This window comes from Ammospiza nelsoni, chromosome 2, assembly GCF_027579445.1.
Source record: "Ammospiza nelsoni isolate bAmmNel1 chromosome 2, bAmmNel1.pri, whole genome shotgun sequence".
NCBI lineage: Eukaryota > Metazoa > Chordata > Aves > Passeriformes > Passerellidae > Ammospiza > Ammospiza nelsoni.
The window spans coordinates 115,633,238-115,647,498 of NC_080634.1; the positions used below are offsets into that span (position 1 = coordinate 115,633,238).

At 43.2% G+C, this 14,261-nt stretch overlaps 1 protein-coding gene across 2 annotated transcripts in view; it reads left to right on the top strand.

The window, feature by feature from the left end:
- The window catches only part of C2CD2 (C2 calcium dependent domain containing 2), a 35,505-nt gene that overhangs the window by 10,126 nt on the left and 11,118 nt on the right, over positions 1-14,261 (top strand). Inside the window, exons 3-9 of one of the 2 annotated variants that reach the window (XM_059465848.1) lie at positions 747-866; positions 1,186-1,287; positions 4,206-4,328; positions 4,600-4,726; positions 9,119-9,227; positions 11,207-11,268; positions 12,907-13,046. In XM_059465848.1, the coding sequence (XP_059321831.1) occupies positions 747-866; positions 1,186-1,287; positions 4,206-4,328; positions 4,600-4,726; positions 9,119-9,227; positions 11,207-11,268; positions 12,907-13,046 (783 nt within the window). The remainder of the gene's footprint in view (positions 1-746; positions 867-1,185; positions 1,288-4,205; positions 4,329-4,599; positions 4,727-9,118; positions 9,228-11,206; positions 11,269-12,906; positions 13,047-14,261) is intronic. The other variant, XM_059465849.1, reaches the window with a different exon arrangement.

Below are 14,261 nucleotides of genomic sequence, written 5' to 3' on the forward strand. Positions count from 1 at the left end.
GGAATTTCTGCACACTCCAGGAATTTTGCCTGGCAGCTCCAACAGCTCAGTCAGTTTGCAGAGGGGAGGGAGCAAAAACTGTCCTGTGTTTACAAACTCAGTGTGATAACAAGTTAAATTACTGCTCCTAAAAGTGTATTGCACTCAAGTGGCACTCAGACTTTCCCCAGACATTTAGCTTTGTCACCACATTTCAGGCTTTCTTGGTTTGGTCAAAGGTTTGAATAAATTCTTAAAGGCTCCTGCTCCTTCTTACCCACTGAGAACTGGAATTACTCAGACAGAATCCTCTGCTGTAGCAGCAGGTTTATTCCAGTTTCACCTTTTTTTTAGTTTCACTGAACTAAAGATTGTGTGGTAAATCAGCTGCTGCTCAGAGCAGAAGAGGAAGAAGAACAAACATCTTTGCCCTCTTGGATCTTTTAATACCTAGATTTGTGAAATGGAAAGGAGTCCTTGTCAGGCAAGGAGTTACTTCTGAATTAGGTAATAATACAAAAGAAATTTTGGGAAATGCCATCATTTCCTGGTATTAGATTTCATGTACAGATTTGAATACTTGAACTTTGTGCTTTCAGAAGGAGGTGGGAACATGAATGAAATTGCTTAGAAATTTCCCACCTGTGCAACTTAACATAATTCTGCTAGCTTTAATTCCTGTCTTACTTTCTTTCTTGCCTTCACCAGACCTCCTGAAGACTAATTTGTTTTCCCTTTGCTTCCCCTCATCCTTTTCCTTTCTCCAGGTGGTTTCTTGCAATGTTGTGGGGGATTCTGTGAAATTCCTCGTTGCTGTCTCAGCCCCTCCGCCCGCGGCTGCCGAAGCTCAGTCGTATTTTGTGAAGCTGTCCCCAGTACACCTGCAGGTGAAAAGTCTTAAGTGTTGTTCTCTCTTCCCTTCCTTTTGTTTCCCCTCTGGGGCAAGTGGTAAATACAGAAATTAAGCTGCCTCTTCAGGAGACTGGGGATAAATAACATGTTGGGTAGACTACTTGGATATCTAGAACAATTCCCTTTTTAACTGGCCTAAACTCTCAAACTTAAGCAACTTCTGCCTCCTCAGAGTGTCACTTTGAAATTATCTACTCAGAAACTGATGTCATTCTTCCTGTGCTGAGCCTTAGCGTGGAGAATGCCTTACAGGACACCACAACAACTCTACAATAACTCTTTTCCTGTCCACAGCTTCAGCTCTCTGTGAAAGACAAAGGAGAAGATGTCAAAGTTGAGTGGCTCCTCATTAACACCGATGAAATCAACTTTGAAATCCAGCCAGCAGTGCAGGAGGTCAGTCAGTTTTATTTGTTGTAAGGGTAGAACAGATGAATCTCCATCCCCTTGATCCAAAATGTGGTAAAGATCATCTATCAAACCCCTACACCTCTGATTTCCAGCAACACCTCTCAAGATCACTGAAACAAGTCTGTATATGACAGACAAATGACTTTGCAAACATCTTTCATCTAACTCCAAGGTGTGAAAAATGTCTGTTCCTAAATATCTTCTCTCAGAACACTTCTAAAATAATAAAAAAAACCCAGTTGTGATGGTATTTCCACCAAAGCAATTAAAACGCTGCTCCTTCCCTAATTTAAATCACTTTTGAAGTCTGGCAGCAAGAGATCAGAAATGGCTGTGAAAAATACAGTTATTTAAGAAAATGATGGATGATCTAAAAATATTTTGTTGCTTTTGGAATTGCACCTGATCTTTGTTTATGAGCACTGATTCATTGAGCCATCCCCTGCAAGTGTCATCTTGACTTGGGTTCTCTTCTGCCTTTGACCCTTCACAGATTTTTATTTTTGGCACAAATGTGGTGATTTAACTTTTCCTACAGCTGTGGGGGAAGACTTGTTTCTATTTTGTGAAGTTGTTTTCTTGACTGAAGGCCTTGTTAAAAAGTAATTTTATTGTAGAGCTGCTTCTGTACTGAGAAAGGTACAATCATCATAATTTATTACCACAGCTTTTGTCTATAAAAATGTGAAACTCATAACTAAAGCCAGACAAGCCTTTTGAAGTGTGTTTTAATATAGGATTTACCATGCACACGTAGCATGTAAATGACCTTCATATGCTGGGGTGGCATGTTGATTATCCACATTTGAGCAGTCATTAACTATTAAACCCTTCCTGACAAACCCAGATGACTCTGGTGCAGTCACTGGGCTTCACAATCAGCTTTTTGCTAGGTGCCCAAGTCCAGCTTTGCAGAGGTGCACCTGTTCTGCTTTGCCTGCATGTTTGGAATGTGCCTGTTAAGCCCTTTATTCATTAGAGGGTTTTATTTTCACTTTTGAAGTTTGTGTCAGCACTTATGGAAGAGGAGAGGCAATAAACAAAGGGCTAAAACCTGTGAGCAAGGAGCAACTCCTAAACTTCAATGTCAGCTTTTGTGTCTTGTTTTCTTCCTCTTTCAGAAGCAATGCTGTGTGTACAAATAAATACCTCTAATTACTTGTGATTATCTGCACAGTGGTTTTGACATCACCCAAGCTGGGTGTAATAACCCATTTTCTCTTGGTAATGGCTGGGTGAACCTGAGTGGTGTTGGGCAACCTGGCTGACTGGTAGGGTTTGGATTTACACAATTTACATCATGTGCTGATGTGCCCCAGGCTGGCTGTGCTGTACACCCCTAGCCCAAGTCAAACCAAAGTGAAACCTGTTGTCTTTATCATTTTGAGGTGGCAGTTAAGCCATTATGGTTTGTCTTGTCAAGGGAGTTGTGGTGGAGAGTAACTTTCCAAAAAAAGGATGGCTAAAAATAAGAGCTGACAGGAGGCTCTTTAATCAATCTCCTTTCCAAATAACTATGGAAACAACAGCAAATACCTATGAGCAGAAGTCCAGTGACTGAGGTTGCTGTTGTTACTGTTAAATAACAGATGTCACATTAGGCTGATGGCAAAGCACATGAGGTAACTGGGATTTTACAATTTAGGTAAGAGCAGGGGAGGGAAATTACCTCCAAAACAATGAAGACTAACCATAATTTATCTGCTTATTTAAGTAACCTCAGTAATGAAATTGCTGTTACTAAGGCTTTAAAAAGCCTAATTTACTGTGATCTTTATTCAAGTGAATGAGTATTATCTGTTTCCTTGGTGGTTATTTGAGGGCACGTGGTGTAAATGCAGCAGATTTTTGTGGAACTAGCCAATGCTGTTGTATGTTTTGAACATGTCATCAAAGGCCAGTTAGGTAAGAAGGCAGTACAACAGGATTTATGAATGTTTCTGTAACACCTGGGTAGCTGTCAATCTCTTTGACATGTCATGCAAACTGCACATCAGTGAATGTGGTGTTGTGGTATCAGATGGATGGGTGCTCTGTTTTTAGGTCAGATCTTGGTCTCCTACTTCATTATTTCCTTTAGAAAAGAAACCTCTGTGAGATTTCAGAGCTGGTGGGTTTCAGACTGTCCTTTCTGGGACAGCTTGATTTAAAAATCTGTGCCCTGTAGGTACCTGAGCAGACAAAAATTCCTGAGGAGCCTGCTGTGGAAAGCAGGCATTCTCCAGGAGCACAGGGAGGGCAGGGGCACTTCAGTCTCTTCATACACCTTAGAATTAATCATGTGAAGCTACATGTGTGTGCACAAACTCTCTGGTGTGTTCTGACCCCTCAGAGATTGTGGTGCTAAGCACAGATGGCTGTGAGATTTTTTATGGGCAAACTACAACTCAGAGCAGCACAACCCTGTCCATACACTGCACTTTCCAGCAAGGTTGAAGACCTCCAGGAGATGCTATAATTTTTTTTTCAGTGCAGCACAGGATTAGTTTCTTCTCAGCTGCTGCAAGCTGGCATAACTCCCATTAAATCAGTGGAACGGTGCAGATCTGCTTATCTGATGACCTGATCTGCTCTCTTAGGGAGTACAGAGCAGTGGAATCTTTAAAACACCATCATAAGATAAAAACTGTTAAAGAAACTCCTGGTTTTGTGGCTAACAGCTGTGTCTTCCTAACTCTCAGAACAGCATGAGTTTTTCAGTGTTTAATTCTTTAATGCATAATGGAGAAATTTAAGTAATTCTTTGCATGATCTGTTGTTAAATTCTGTTGTTGGCAACAGAACCATGTGTCTCTCTCTGACAGAGCTAATGTTAGGTGGTTTTGATGGTATAGATATATACCAAATTAATTTTTGCCTCAACTTCTGAGTTTTGAGAAGCCTGGTTGTTTGTTTCCTCCTAGGGGCAGACAGCAGGGACATGTGCAATATCTGAAACACTCAGAGATGTCTTGAAGAACCTCTTCAGCTCAGCTTCTCCATCTGTAGAGCTGAGTGTGAGGCCTGCAGACACAAAGGAGGTTCAGGTAAGGCTCATTCCTTCCAAAATCTTTTGAGAAGTGTCCTTCATGCTTTTATTACATATTCATGACTCACAAATGAGTAAGTTTAACAGTGTTCAGTGACGAGAACTGGGACACATGTTTAGAACAGCACAGCCCATGGCAGTGGAGGCTTTGTGGTCCCACCTCCCTTGTGGCTTTGTTGGTGTTCCAGCCCTGCTTCCCTGTGCCAGCATGGCACCAGGCTTTGGTGCTGGTACATGCACAGTGCCCTTGTCCTGGTTGCCTTTTGCAGAATGTCCAGAACACACTGAGCCTTGTCCCTCAGGGCACCAGTCCTCCCAAGCCTCCGAGGGCTCACGAGCTGAAGCTGCTGCTGAGGAACATCGCGCTGGAGCCCCCGAGCGACCTCCGTGCTGCAGGTACTGCACCCCAGGGCTGCTGCTGCTCCTCAGGCTGGCTGGGCTGGCTGTTCTTACTCTTATAGATGGGTAATGAGAGGATTTGGTCTCACAATTTAAAGATAACTGTTGTGTGAATATTAAGAAAAGCTTTAGTGATGTATGGTTATGTTGTGGTTTAGGTGTCCTCTGTTCTCCCCATATACCCTTTCCCCCCCTGTATTGTTGCCATCAGACTGTTGTGTGAGTATTAATGAAAGCTTTAGTGATGTATAGCTATGTTATTGTGGTTTAGATGCCCTCTGTTCTCCCCACAGTTCCCTTTCCCCCTGTATTGTTGCCATCACACAGCCTGGGCTGTCCAGGACAGGTACAAAGAAGCTGCACAGGTGTCCCTTGCATGGGGCAGCTGGGAATGGAAAAGCTTGGGGGTGCTCAGGGGGTGAGCATGGCAACAGCTGAGCTCCAATCCAGTGACAAGAAAGCAGTTTGCACTGATAAATGGCACAGAAGAGCTGCCTGACAGACTTTGGGAGGGGCCAGGGCTGGCTGATGCAGCCCCCAGGGGTATAAAAGCCTGAGCATCCATCTTGAAGATGAACTGGGGATGTGGTGTGCATGAGGGGCAGTTCCCAGCACTGCAGCTTTTTCCTTATGTAGTCCTTTGTTGTATTTTTGTTAAGGTTTAATAAACATTTTTAAATTTTCAAAGTGAGCAGTTGTTTCTCACATTACTTTCCTTTCAGCTGAGATAAGGAAGTTCTGGTTTACAGCCTGCTCTCAAAAGAAGGTGTAAGAAATTGCTGTATTTTGAGAAATAGACTTCATAGGATCACAGAATGGTTTGGGTTGGAAGGGACCTTAAAGCTCATTCATTCCACCCCTGCCATGGATGGGGACACTTCCACTGTCCCAGCTTGCTCAAAGCCCATCCAGCCTGGCCTTGAGCATTCCCAGGGATGGGGCAGCCACAGCTTCTCTGGGCAACCTGTGCCAATGCTGACTTAATGTATATTTTAGTTTATTGGAGTATTAAACATCTTGTTCTTCTTGTACAAATCCATCATTGCTGAAAACAGATTGAAATGACCACATGTATAAAGCTGGCTGATTATTTTCTGGCTTTTAGTTTTAATTTCTAAAAGTTCTCACTTTGGCTGTTCCCAAGATGAGGGGCTCAAATCCAACTCTCCATTAGCTGCTGGCAATGACATTGGCTTGATTCAATATTACTTTACTTTTCTTTATTTTAGAGTGATTTGCAGATATATCTCAAACTCTCCTGTATTAGAAACTCCTGAAAGGTATTTTTTTTGTTGTCAGGGACATTTTCCCCTGATGAAGTACAGATAAAGGAAGAAGGTGCCTCTTGCAAGTGGAGAATGAAGCCAAAAAAGAGGTCACTGCCTAATCCTAGTGGAGTTAGTGTTGGGTTTGGAATGCAGCACCAGGCCTGTCTTGCAAGGCTCAGACTTCTCCAAGTGCAGATTGAGGCACAGCTCAGATTCTCTCAGCAGAAATGCAGATCAGAGGCTCTGTTGTTTATGGCCACTAAACAATTCTGTAACAGGATTTTTAATGGAAGCTTGTGGCTGCTAAATTGGGCAAGGCAGTATTTTAGATAAATACATCCTGCTTGCTGTTCTTTTTTTCAGTTAGAGGTAATAGTTTTCTGCCCTAGAGTCATGTGTAATGCTGCTTTGCTCATCCTGGTTGGAAGTGATCCCCTTAAAAATCTCTGCAGAGCTTTTTTTTTTTTCAAAAAACCAATTTATTTTTAAGCACTTCTGGAACTCTTGGCTGTGAAATATCCTTTATCAATAAAATATGCTGGCAACTGCAGCCCAGTCAAGTGGAAAGTGTCCCAGCCCACAGCAGGGGCTTTGGAATGAAATGATCTTTAAGGTCCCTTCCAAGCCAAACCATTTATGATTTATTATTACTCTACAATTTTGTAGTGCAGACTAAACTTTCCAAAAGACTGTGTCATTTTGCCTCTCTTTGCAAGTCATGAGATGAGATGAGATGACATGAGATATCTTTGTGCATAGAACAGGAGATTCACCTTCTGAAAATCCCTGCACCTTCCCCAAAAACAAGAGGATAAAGAGACAATTCATGTGCTGTGCTCTGGGAACACAGCTGTTGGGAGGCAAAATCCCATTTGCCATTCTAACAGGAGATAGAGGGAATTTTGCTGGTTCCCCAGCAGCTCCTGGAGTGTAAATATTTGGAGCTGAGGATGAGAAATAAAGCTTCATAATGGGGTTTAACTGGTACCCTGGAAATCCGGTGGGAATCCTGCACAGCTGGGAAGGTGCTGGCTTCTGGACATAACTGGCTGACTTTTAATTAATATTCCCTAACAATAATGAATTCTCCTGTTGGAACCCAGGCTCCATGGGAGTGTGCAATATTTCAGGCACAGGTACACAGGGGCTGGGGAGGGGCAGCTTGTCCATGCTGATGAAACCATGGATGATTGATGGATGCTGGCAGGGTTTGTGGGAGCTCTGGCTCTCCTGTAGATGTCATAGTGACAGGGTTTGTGGGAGCTCTGGATCTTCTGTAGATATCTTAGTGACAGGGTTTGTAGGAGCTCTGGCTCTCCTGTAATATCTTAGTGACAGGGTTTGTGGGAGCTCTGGCTCTCCTGTAATATCTTAGTGACAGGGTTTGTGGGAGCTCTGGCTCTCCTGTAATATCTTAGTGACAGGGTTTGTGGGAGCTCTGGATCTCCTGTAGATATCTTAGTGACAGGGTTTGTGGGAGCTCTGGATCTCCTGTAGATATCTTAGTGACAGGGTTTGTGGGAGCTCTGGATCTCCTGTAGATATCTTAGTGACAGGGTTTGTGGGAGCTCTGGATCTCCTGTAGATATGTCAGTTCAGCTGGTGAATATCCAGTAGCAGAACTGGTCTCTGCTTATGGGCTGTGTCTGTTTTTATCTCCTTAGTTTGTGTATGTAAACAAAGGTCACAAAGATTTTGTGCTGCATGTTCTCCAGGGAATAACTAAGGGCAAAAGTGATTTCTGCTGGTGAGAAAAAAGCAGTAAATTGTTTACAGCAGGGCAGAAGAGCTGCAATACCCTGTTGGGTACGGTTGGTTTGTGGTTCAGGTGTAGTTCCAGGGTCCCTGCCCTGGGCTGGGGACGTGGCAGCAGGACCAAGCCCAGAGATAATTGTAGTCCAGACTGCTTCACTCATCCTGGTTGGAAGTGATCCCCCTAAAAATCTCCGCAGAGCTTTTTTTTTTTTTTTTTAAAAAAAAACAACTTTATTTTTAAAGCACTTCTGGAACTCTGCTTCTGGGGGAGCAGAAAGCAGCCCAGGTCCCTGAGCTCAGGCTCAGCCCCTGTGAAAGCAGCTCAGCCGCTTACCCTGGGCTCAGCTTGGATCCCAAATAAGCTGTGTGTGTGTACACAGTGCTTTGTCTCTAATCACCTTGCCAGGCCCAGGCTGCCTCTGTGCCTGAGACAGGGCTGATACACAGCCCCAAAGCATCCCCAGAGAGCAACTGAGAGCTGCTCATAGCAAACACAAACCCAGATTCTTCTGGAGAACCGGGGGCAGCAGCTTTTGTTTGCTTTGCACACAGTCAGGACTGAGCTTTTGTTGCTTTCCTTAATGTGTTGGAAGTCTGGCTTTAAATTATTTCTGATGCTGTCAGAGTCGTATTAAAGAGACTGTTATAAGAGGAACACATCAGGGAAACTATTTCCCCTTGGAGCCGAAGTAGAACTACTCTTAATATGCCAATTTGCAACGCTATCAAATTCCGAGATCAAGGCACAGATAAGGTTGCAGCAGTGCTTTAAAACCTGTTAAAAACCACAGTGCGCACACCGCTGTGAATTAGCACTGCTGTCGCCAGTCACTTGCCAGCAGAAAAAGCTTATTTTCCTCTCCAGATAAACCACTGTGAGTGTGACCAGGGGGAACTTAGAAAACTTCTGTTTTTTTTAAAGCAGCTTGTAAACAACTCTACTCCCTCCCCAACTCACACCCACAACATCACCTGCTCACTCTTTGTCTCCCCATCTTTTTGCATCGTTTCATGCCTGCATTTTGTTGCTTCATGGCAGGATTTAAATCGGGCTGTCATGTTTCACAGTGTGTAGGGTAGTTCATAGGACAACAGTGATGCAATAGTGACCTTTGCCATGAATATCCTCGGTGTACAAGCCAAGGGAAGGCATTTTTCCTGTGGGAGGGTGAGAAAAAGTCTGCAAAAGTCTGTTCAAAAATACAGTGTGCAAGGAAAAGGGGTTTCTTTGCAGTAAGTGGCCTCTTGGTGATAGAGCATTAATAACTGATTAATAACTGATTAATAACTGTTTTATTAATATTAATATATTAATATTATTGTTTTATTATTTATTATTAATAACTGATTTTTCTTCCCCTTACAGGCAGCACAAACCTTGTGTGTATAGTTCAGTTGAATGACCCTATGCAGAAGTTTTCCAGCTCTGTAGCCAAAAATGCTGCACATCCCTTTTGGAAGGAAGAGTTTATCTTGTAAGTAACTTACCTACTGAGAATACTTTTACACTAAAGCACCTTTTTTTTTTCCTTGAACTGTGTGAGAGAAGAGTGGCATTTTGAAATAGGTCCATTCTTGGACTTTGTCTGTGTGGCCTCAGAGAAATCTGGAGCTGGTGGGGACTTGAGGATCTCTAATTACCCTCTGCATGGAAATGAGATACAGGTCTGTAGGTGTTCCATGGTAGAGACATGATTCTAGTAGATGACAGCAGTCACAGGCATAATAAATCACCTCATGCTTTCCTACAGTGCCAGAAAAGAAGTGTTAGCACTTCTTAGGTAGCAAGGTGTAGCAAGGTTTTGCTAGGTTTTGTTAGCAAGGTTTTGAAGTCACTTTACTGTGAAAACTGCATTTGAGGGAATCTAATGTCTCTCCATTCCCTCCCCTGAGTGAAAAAAGCAAATGTGTAAAAACATCTAAAAGAATGGTGGCCATGACTAAAAAGGGAGTGTAAAACTTAAATAGATTTTCTTTCTCCTGTAAAACAAAACAAGGGACTTTCAGGCAGCCTACACAGTTTTCTGTGATTCACACAGCTGCTGTAAATAAGGCCAGAGGTGAGCAGTTCTAAAACTATTTTTATTTTCACTTTCTAACAGCAGAGCAAAAATGGCTTCTGAGGTGCATGGGTTTAGGAAAGCAGGGACTCACTGATAAACTTTGTTTTCTGAAGTATCACAAAGTGCTTCAGCCAGTGGCTCTGTGATTCACTTCAGCTATCTGTTGGTGGAACAGCACCCATGCTCAGGCTTGCAGAGCACACAAGTTCCCAGCAGTTTGGGACAGGAAGTTTGTAAGAATAATACCCTTTTCCAGCTGAAAGGGCTGGGAGAGGGCAGGCAGGACGTGATTAACTTGACAGGAATTTGGCCTTGACACCAGGAATAATGCTGAGGCTTCCACACTGCTTTTCAGAAGTGCATGAGGTAAGCTTGGGGGCTTTTACAGATAAATGATTAGGATTTTGGCAGGGGTTTTTGAACTTCTTTCAAGTTCCCACACACAAACCTCTGCGTTTTTCTTTCTTCAGAGCCAAAAATATCCTCCACTCTGAACACCACAGTACTGACCCCCATGTTAGACTCTGCTTTAGCTTCATGGCAAAGCAGCAATAGGGACATCAAGGTGTTCCTCTCCAAGTTTTGGGGTGCAGGAAGAGTGGGAGTGGCAGGAAAAAACTTCAAATCTGCTGCACAGATGATGTACCACAGCATCTAATGGAGGTGGGGTGTCTGCAGCCAGGATCACACCATGCTGAAAGGGGGACATGGCACAATGAAATACATGTTTGCATGCCCTGAGGGGTTTTGGCAGAATGCCTGCTGAGGAGGGTGTAAAATAAAGTTTTACTGCAGGGTTCCTCAGCAGGCACCCAGTTTGCTCCACTGTGTCAGTCAGAGGAAAGGTTTTGTATCTGTTGTCTAGTCCATCTTAGGAAGTACCAGATGTGTAATTCTGAGAATAGTTCACCTGGGTTTTGTCACACAGAAACTCCTCTTGTTGGCTTGCAGCATCCTTGAGTCATGTTTTGGAAAAGTGGTACAGACTCTTCTCATTTAAAGCTGTAACTACTTTTGTTTTCTTGCATCTGTCCTGTTTTTGCAGGGATGTTGGTTGAGTCTCTTCCAGCATCTTGACTCACAAATTTGATCCTGCCAGGAGAAACAAAACTTTTTGGTGTTGTGGTGTAGCAGTCAGACTAGGAACCATCTTCAGCTCCTGGGGAGAAGAAAATCCTCTGAAATTCAATAAATTTAACCTGTGCAAAAGTGGGAGAGTGACCCAGGCTGTGTTTTTTTACTGAGATCCCCTCAGTCACTGTTACCCACCTGCAAGGTGCAGTGTTTGGCTTGGAGAGGGCTGAGAAAAGCTGGGGAAAGGGGAAAATCTACATGGGTAGGAAAATCTGCTTGGGCTGCAAAGACCTAACGTGGTTTTGTTTCCTTCACAGTGAACTAAGTGCCAAATCAAAAGCATTGCAACTGCAGATAGTAGAAGATGGAAAGTTGGATAGTAAGTATTTTAAGGCTGAGTTATTTTGCATGGTCAGCCTGTGAGCTTTGCTGAGTGTTGACAGAAGCCCCCTTTTATTTCTGGATCAGCACAGAAACTGTGAGATCCATCAGAAATCATGAGTGGAAGGAAAATACACTGACCAGGTGCCTGGGTTAAGGTTACAGAGAATCTTTGAGTTTCTTTGTAGATTGTCAACATACCGAGTCTTCCAGGTGCTGATATCCTGTATTTTTCCATCTTTTCAACATGTAACAGATCCACTGTGAACCTTTTTGGTTTCAAATTAAGCTTTTGAGTTCTTTCTGTGGCTGAAGGGGTTAATTGTAAATCCTTCCTTTTTAAGTCCTAGAGACTCCCTAAGAATTCAGGTGTGAAAATCACAATCAGGTGTAAAACACTCCACTTCTGATTATATTTATATATGATTATATTATATTATTATTATTTATATTTTTATATATTTATTATATTTATTTGGATTAAATATAAAACATGGGAGGATCAAACATTTTTACAGCTCAATTCTGTTGTTTCAGAATTATTTATAATAATCTACATATACAAAGTTGTGCAATACCTTGCTTATGATATGTGATTATTGGAGGTATTGGAAAGTCAAAAGCTTAAAAAAATTTCTGATGTGGATACTACTTTTTATTGTTAAAAGAATATGTATGTGGAGTCAGCAAACTTATGTTTTTCTTGGACAAAATGTAGTCTTGACTGTACCTAAGCATCTTTTGTCTTTCAAACAACACCAGAAATGTTCTGCGTCCTTACTTTCAGCCTGGTTTCCTGAAGAAAAAGGTCCCCGTGGATTGCACTGACAATTCTCTTCCTCCCCCTCTGTCCCTCCATACCTGCTGAGCTTTTCTTCTCCAAAAAGTTTAAATAGAAGACTCATTAATGAGCAAGGTGCTGAGTTATATTGATATAATGTAAATCCTTTCTTGTATAATACAGGTATAGACAAGAGTTTATTACACCTGTTCAAATTGTGTTTGAGAAAATAATTTAATACAAATTCTCAGCACATGTTCTGTGGTAACCTGACCCCAAAAGGCCAGTGAAGTGTAGGAATTCTTTGTTTTTAAACATTCTGCTTTGCACAGAAAACTAGGATTTCATCTCTTAAATCATTAGTACCTTTGCTAATAATTTGTCCTTATCTAGTGGAGCTGATAAAGTCATGGGAGGAGCAAGAGAATTGCTGAAGTTTTATTAAAGTTAAAATTAAACACTATTGTTGTGATGCACCAGTTAACCAGGAATCCAGATTGCCCTCTGAAGTGAAAGATGCAGAAACTGGTTATGGAGATTGTCCAAGAACCTAATAGTTGTTTCCTTTTTTCCCCTAGATATTCTGCATATAAAGGGAAAAATAATGGCCAGAAACAACAGTAAATAAGTAACATTTCATGGTTCCATTCTTCCCTGTTGCAGAGTATTAGACCAGGCTGAGGAATAGTCATAAAATGGTAAAAAAAGCTGTAAAATGCCACTTCTCTGTCCCATGGTGCGGAACCAATTACTGCGATTTTTTGCCTGAATTTTTCTCCTCCCTTCCCATATTCTCTCCCTTACCCATCCTGGCAGCTTTGCTGTGGGCTGACCTTGCTGGTTGTGTTCTTGCAGGTCCTTTATCCGGGCAGGTGACTGTCCCTCTGGACCTGTTCAGGAAGCAGCCCTGTGGCCAGCACAGCTTTGCCCTGAGCAGAGGGGCCGGGGAGAGCAGCTCAGAGCCAGGGCCCGGGCTGGGCTCCATCACTGCAGAGGTACTGCTGGGCTTGGGGGGCACCTGTTCCTTCAGGAACTGCTTGGGAATGCTCACACACAGCTTGGACAGGAGCACTCTCTGCTGGGTTAGGAGCTGGCTGCATGGCCAGGCCCAGAGAGGGATGGTGAATGGTGCTGCATGCAGCTGGGACCAGTCACCAGTGGTGTCCCTCAGGGCTCTGTACTGGGACCAGTTCTACTTATTTTTATAGACGACATGGATGAGTGCATCAAGTCCTTCATTAGTAAATTTGCAGATGACACTCAGCTGGGAGCTTGTGTTGATCTATTGGAAGGGAAGGAGGGCTCTGCAGAGAGACTTAGATTGGTTGGATGGATGGGCAGAGTCCAACAGCATGAAGTTTAATAAGTCTAAGTGCTGAGTTCTACATTTTGGCCGGAAAAATCCCCTACAACCTTACAAGCTGGGGACAGTGTGGCTGGACAGTGTTCAGGCAGAAAGGGATCTGGGGGTGCCGTGGTGGTGTTCACAGGGATCCCAGGATGAGGGAAGAGATGAGAATCTTGGCTCTATGAGAATCTTGGCTCTATGTTTCAGAAGGCTGATTTATTATTTTATGATATATATTATGAAAGAATAGAGAAAGCATTCATTAGAAGGCCAGCAAGGAATAGAAAGGAATGGAATGATAATAAAATCTTGTGACTGACCAGAGAGTCTGAGACAGCTGGACTGTGATTGGCCATTAATTAGAAACAACCACATGAGACCAATCACAGATGCACCTGTTGCATTCCACAGCAGCAGATAATCATTGTTTACATTTTGTTCCTGAGGCCTCTCAGCTTCTCAGGAGAAAAAACCCTAGGGAAAGGATTTTTCATAAAACATGTCTGTGACAGGATGCTGGTCGACAGCCAGCTGAACATGAGCCAGCAGTGTGCCTTGGTGGCCAAGAAGGCCAATGGCATCCTGGCCTGCATTGGGAACTGTGTGGCCAGCAGGAGCTGGGAGCTCATCCTTCCCCTGCACTGGGCACTGGTGAGACCACACCTCAAGTGCTGTGTCCAGTTCTGGCCCCTCAGTTTGGGAAGGATTTCCAGATGCTTGAGCATGTCTGGAGGAGGCAACAAGGCTGGTGAGGGGCTTGCAACACAAGCCCCGTGAGGAACGTTTGAAGGAGCTGGGGCTGTTTAGGCTGGAGAAGAGGAGGCTCAGAGGTGACCTTGTTGCTGCCTACACCTTCCTGAAG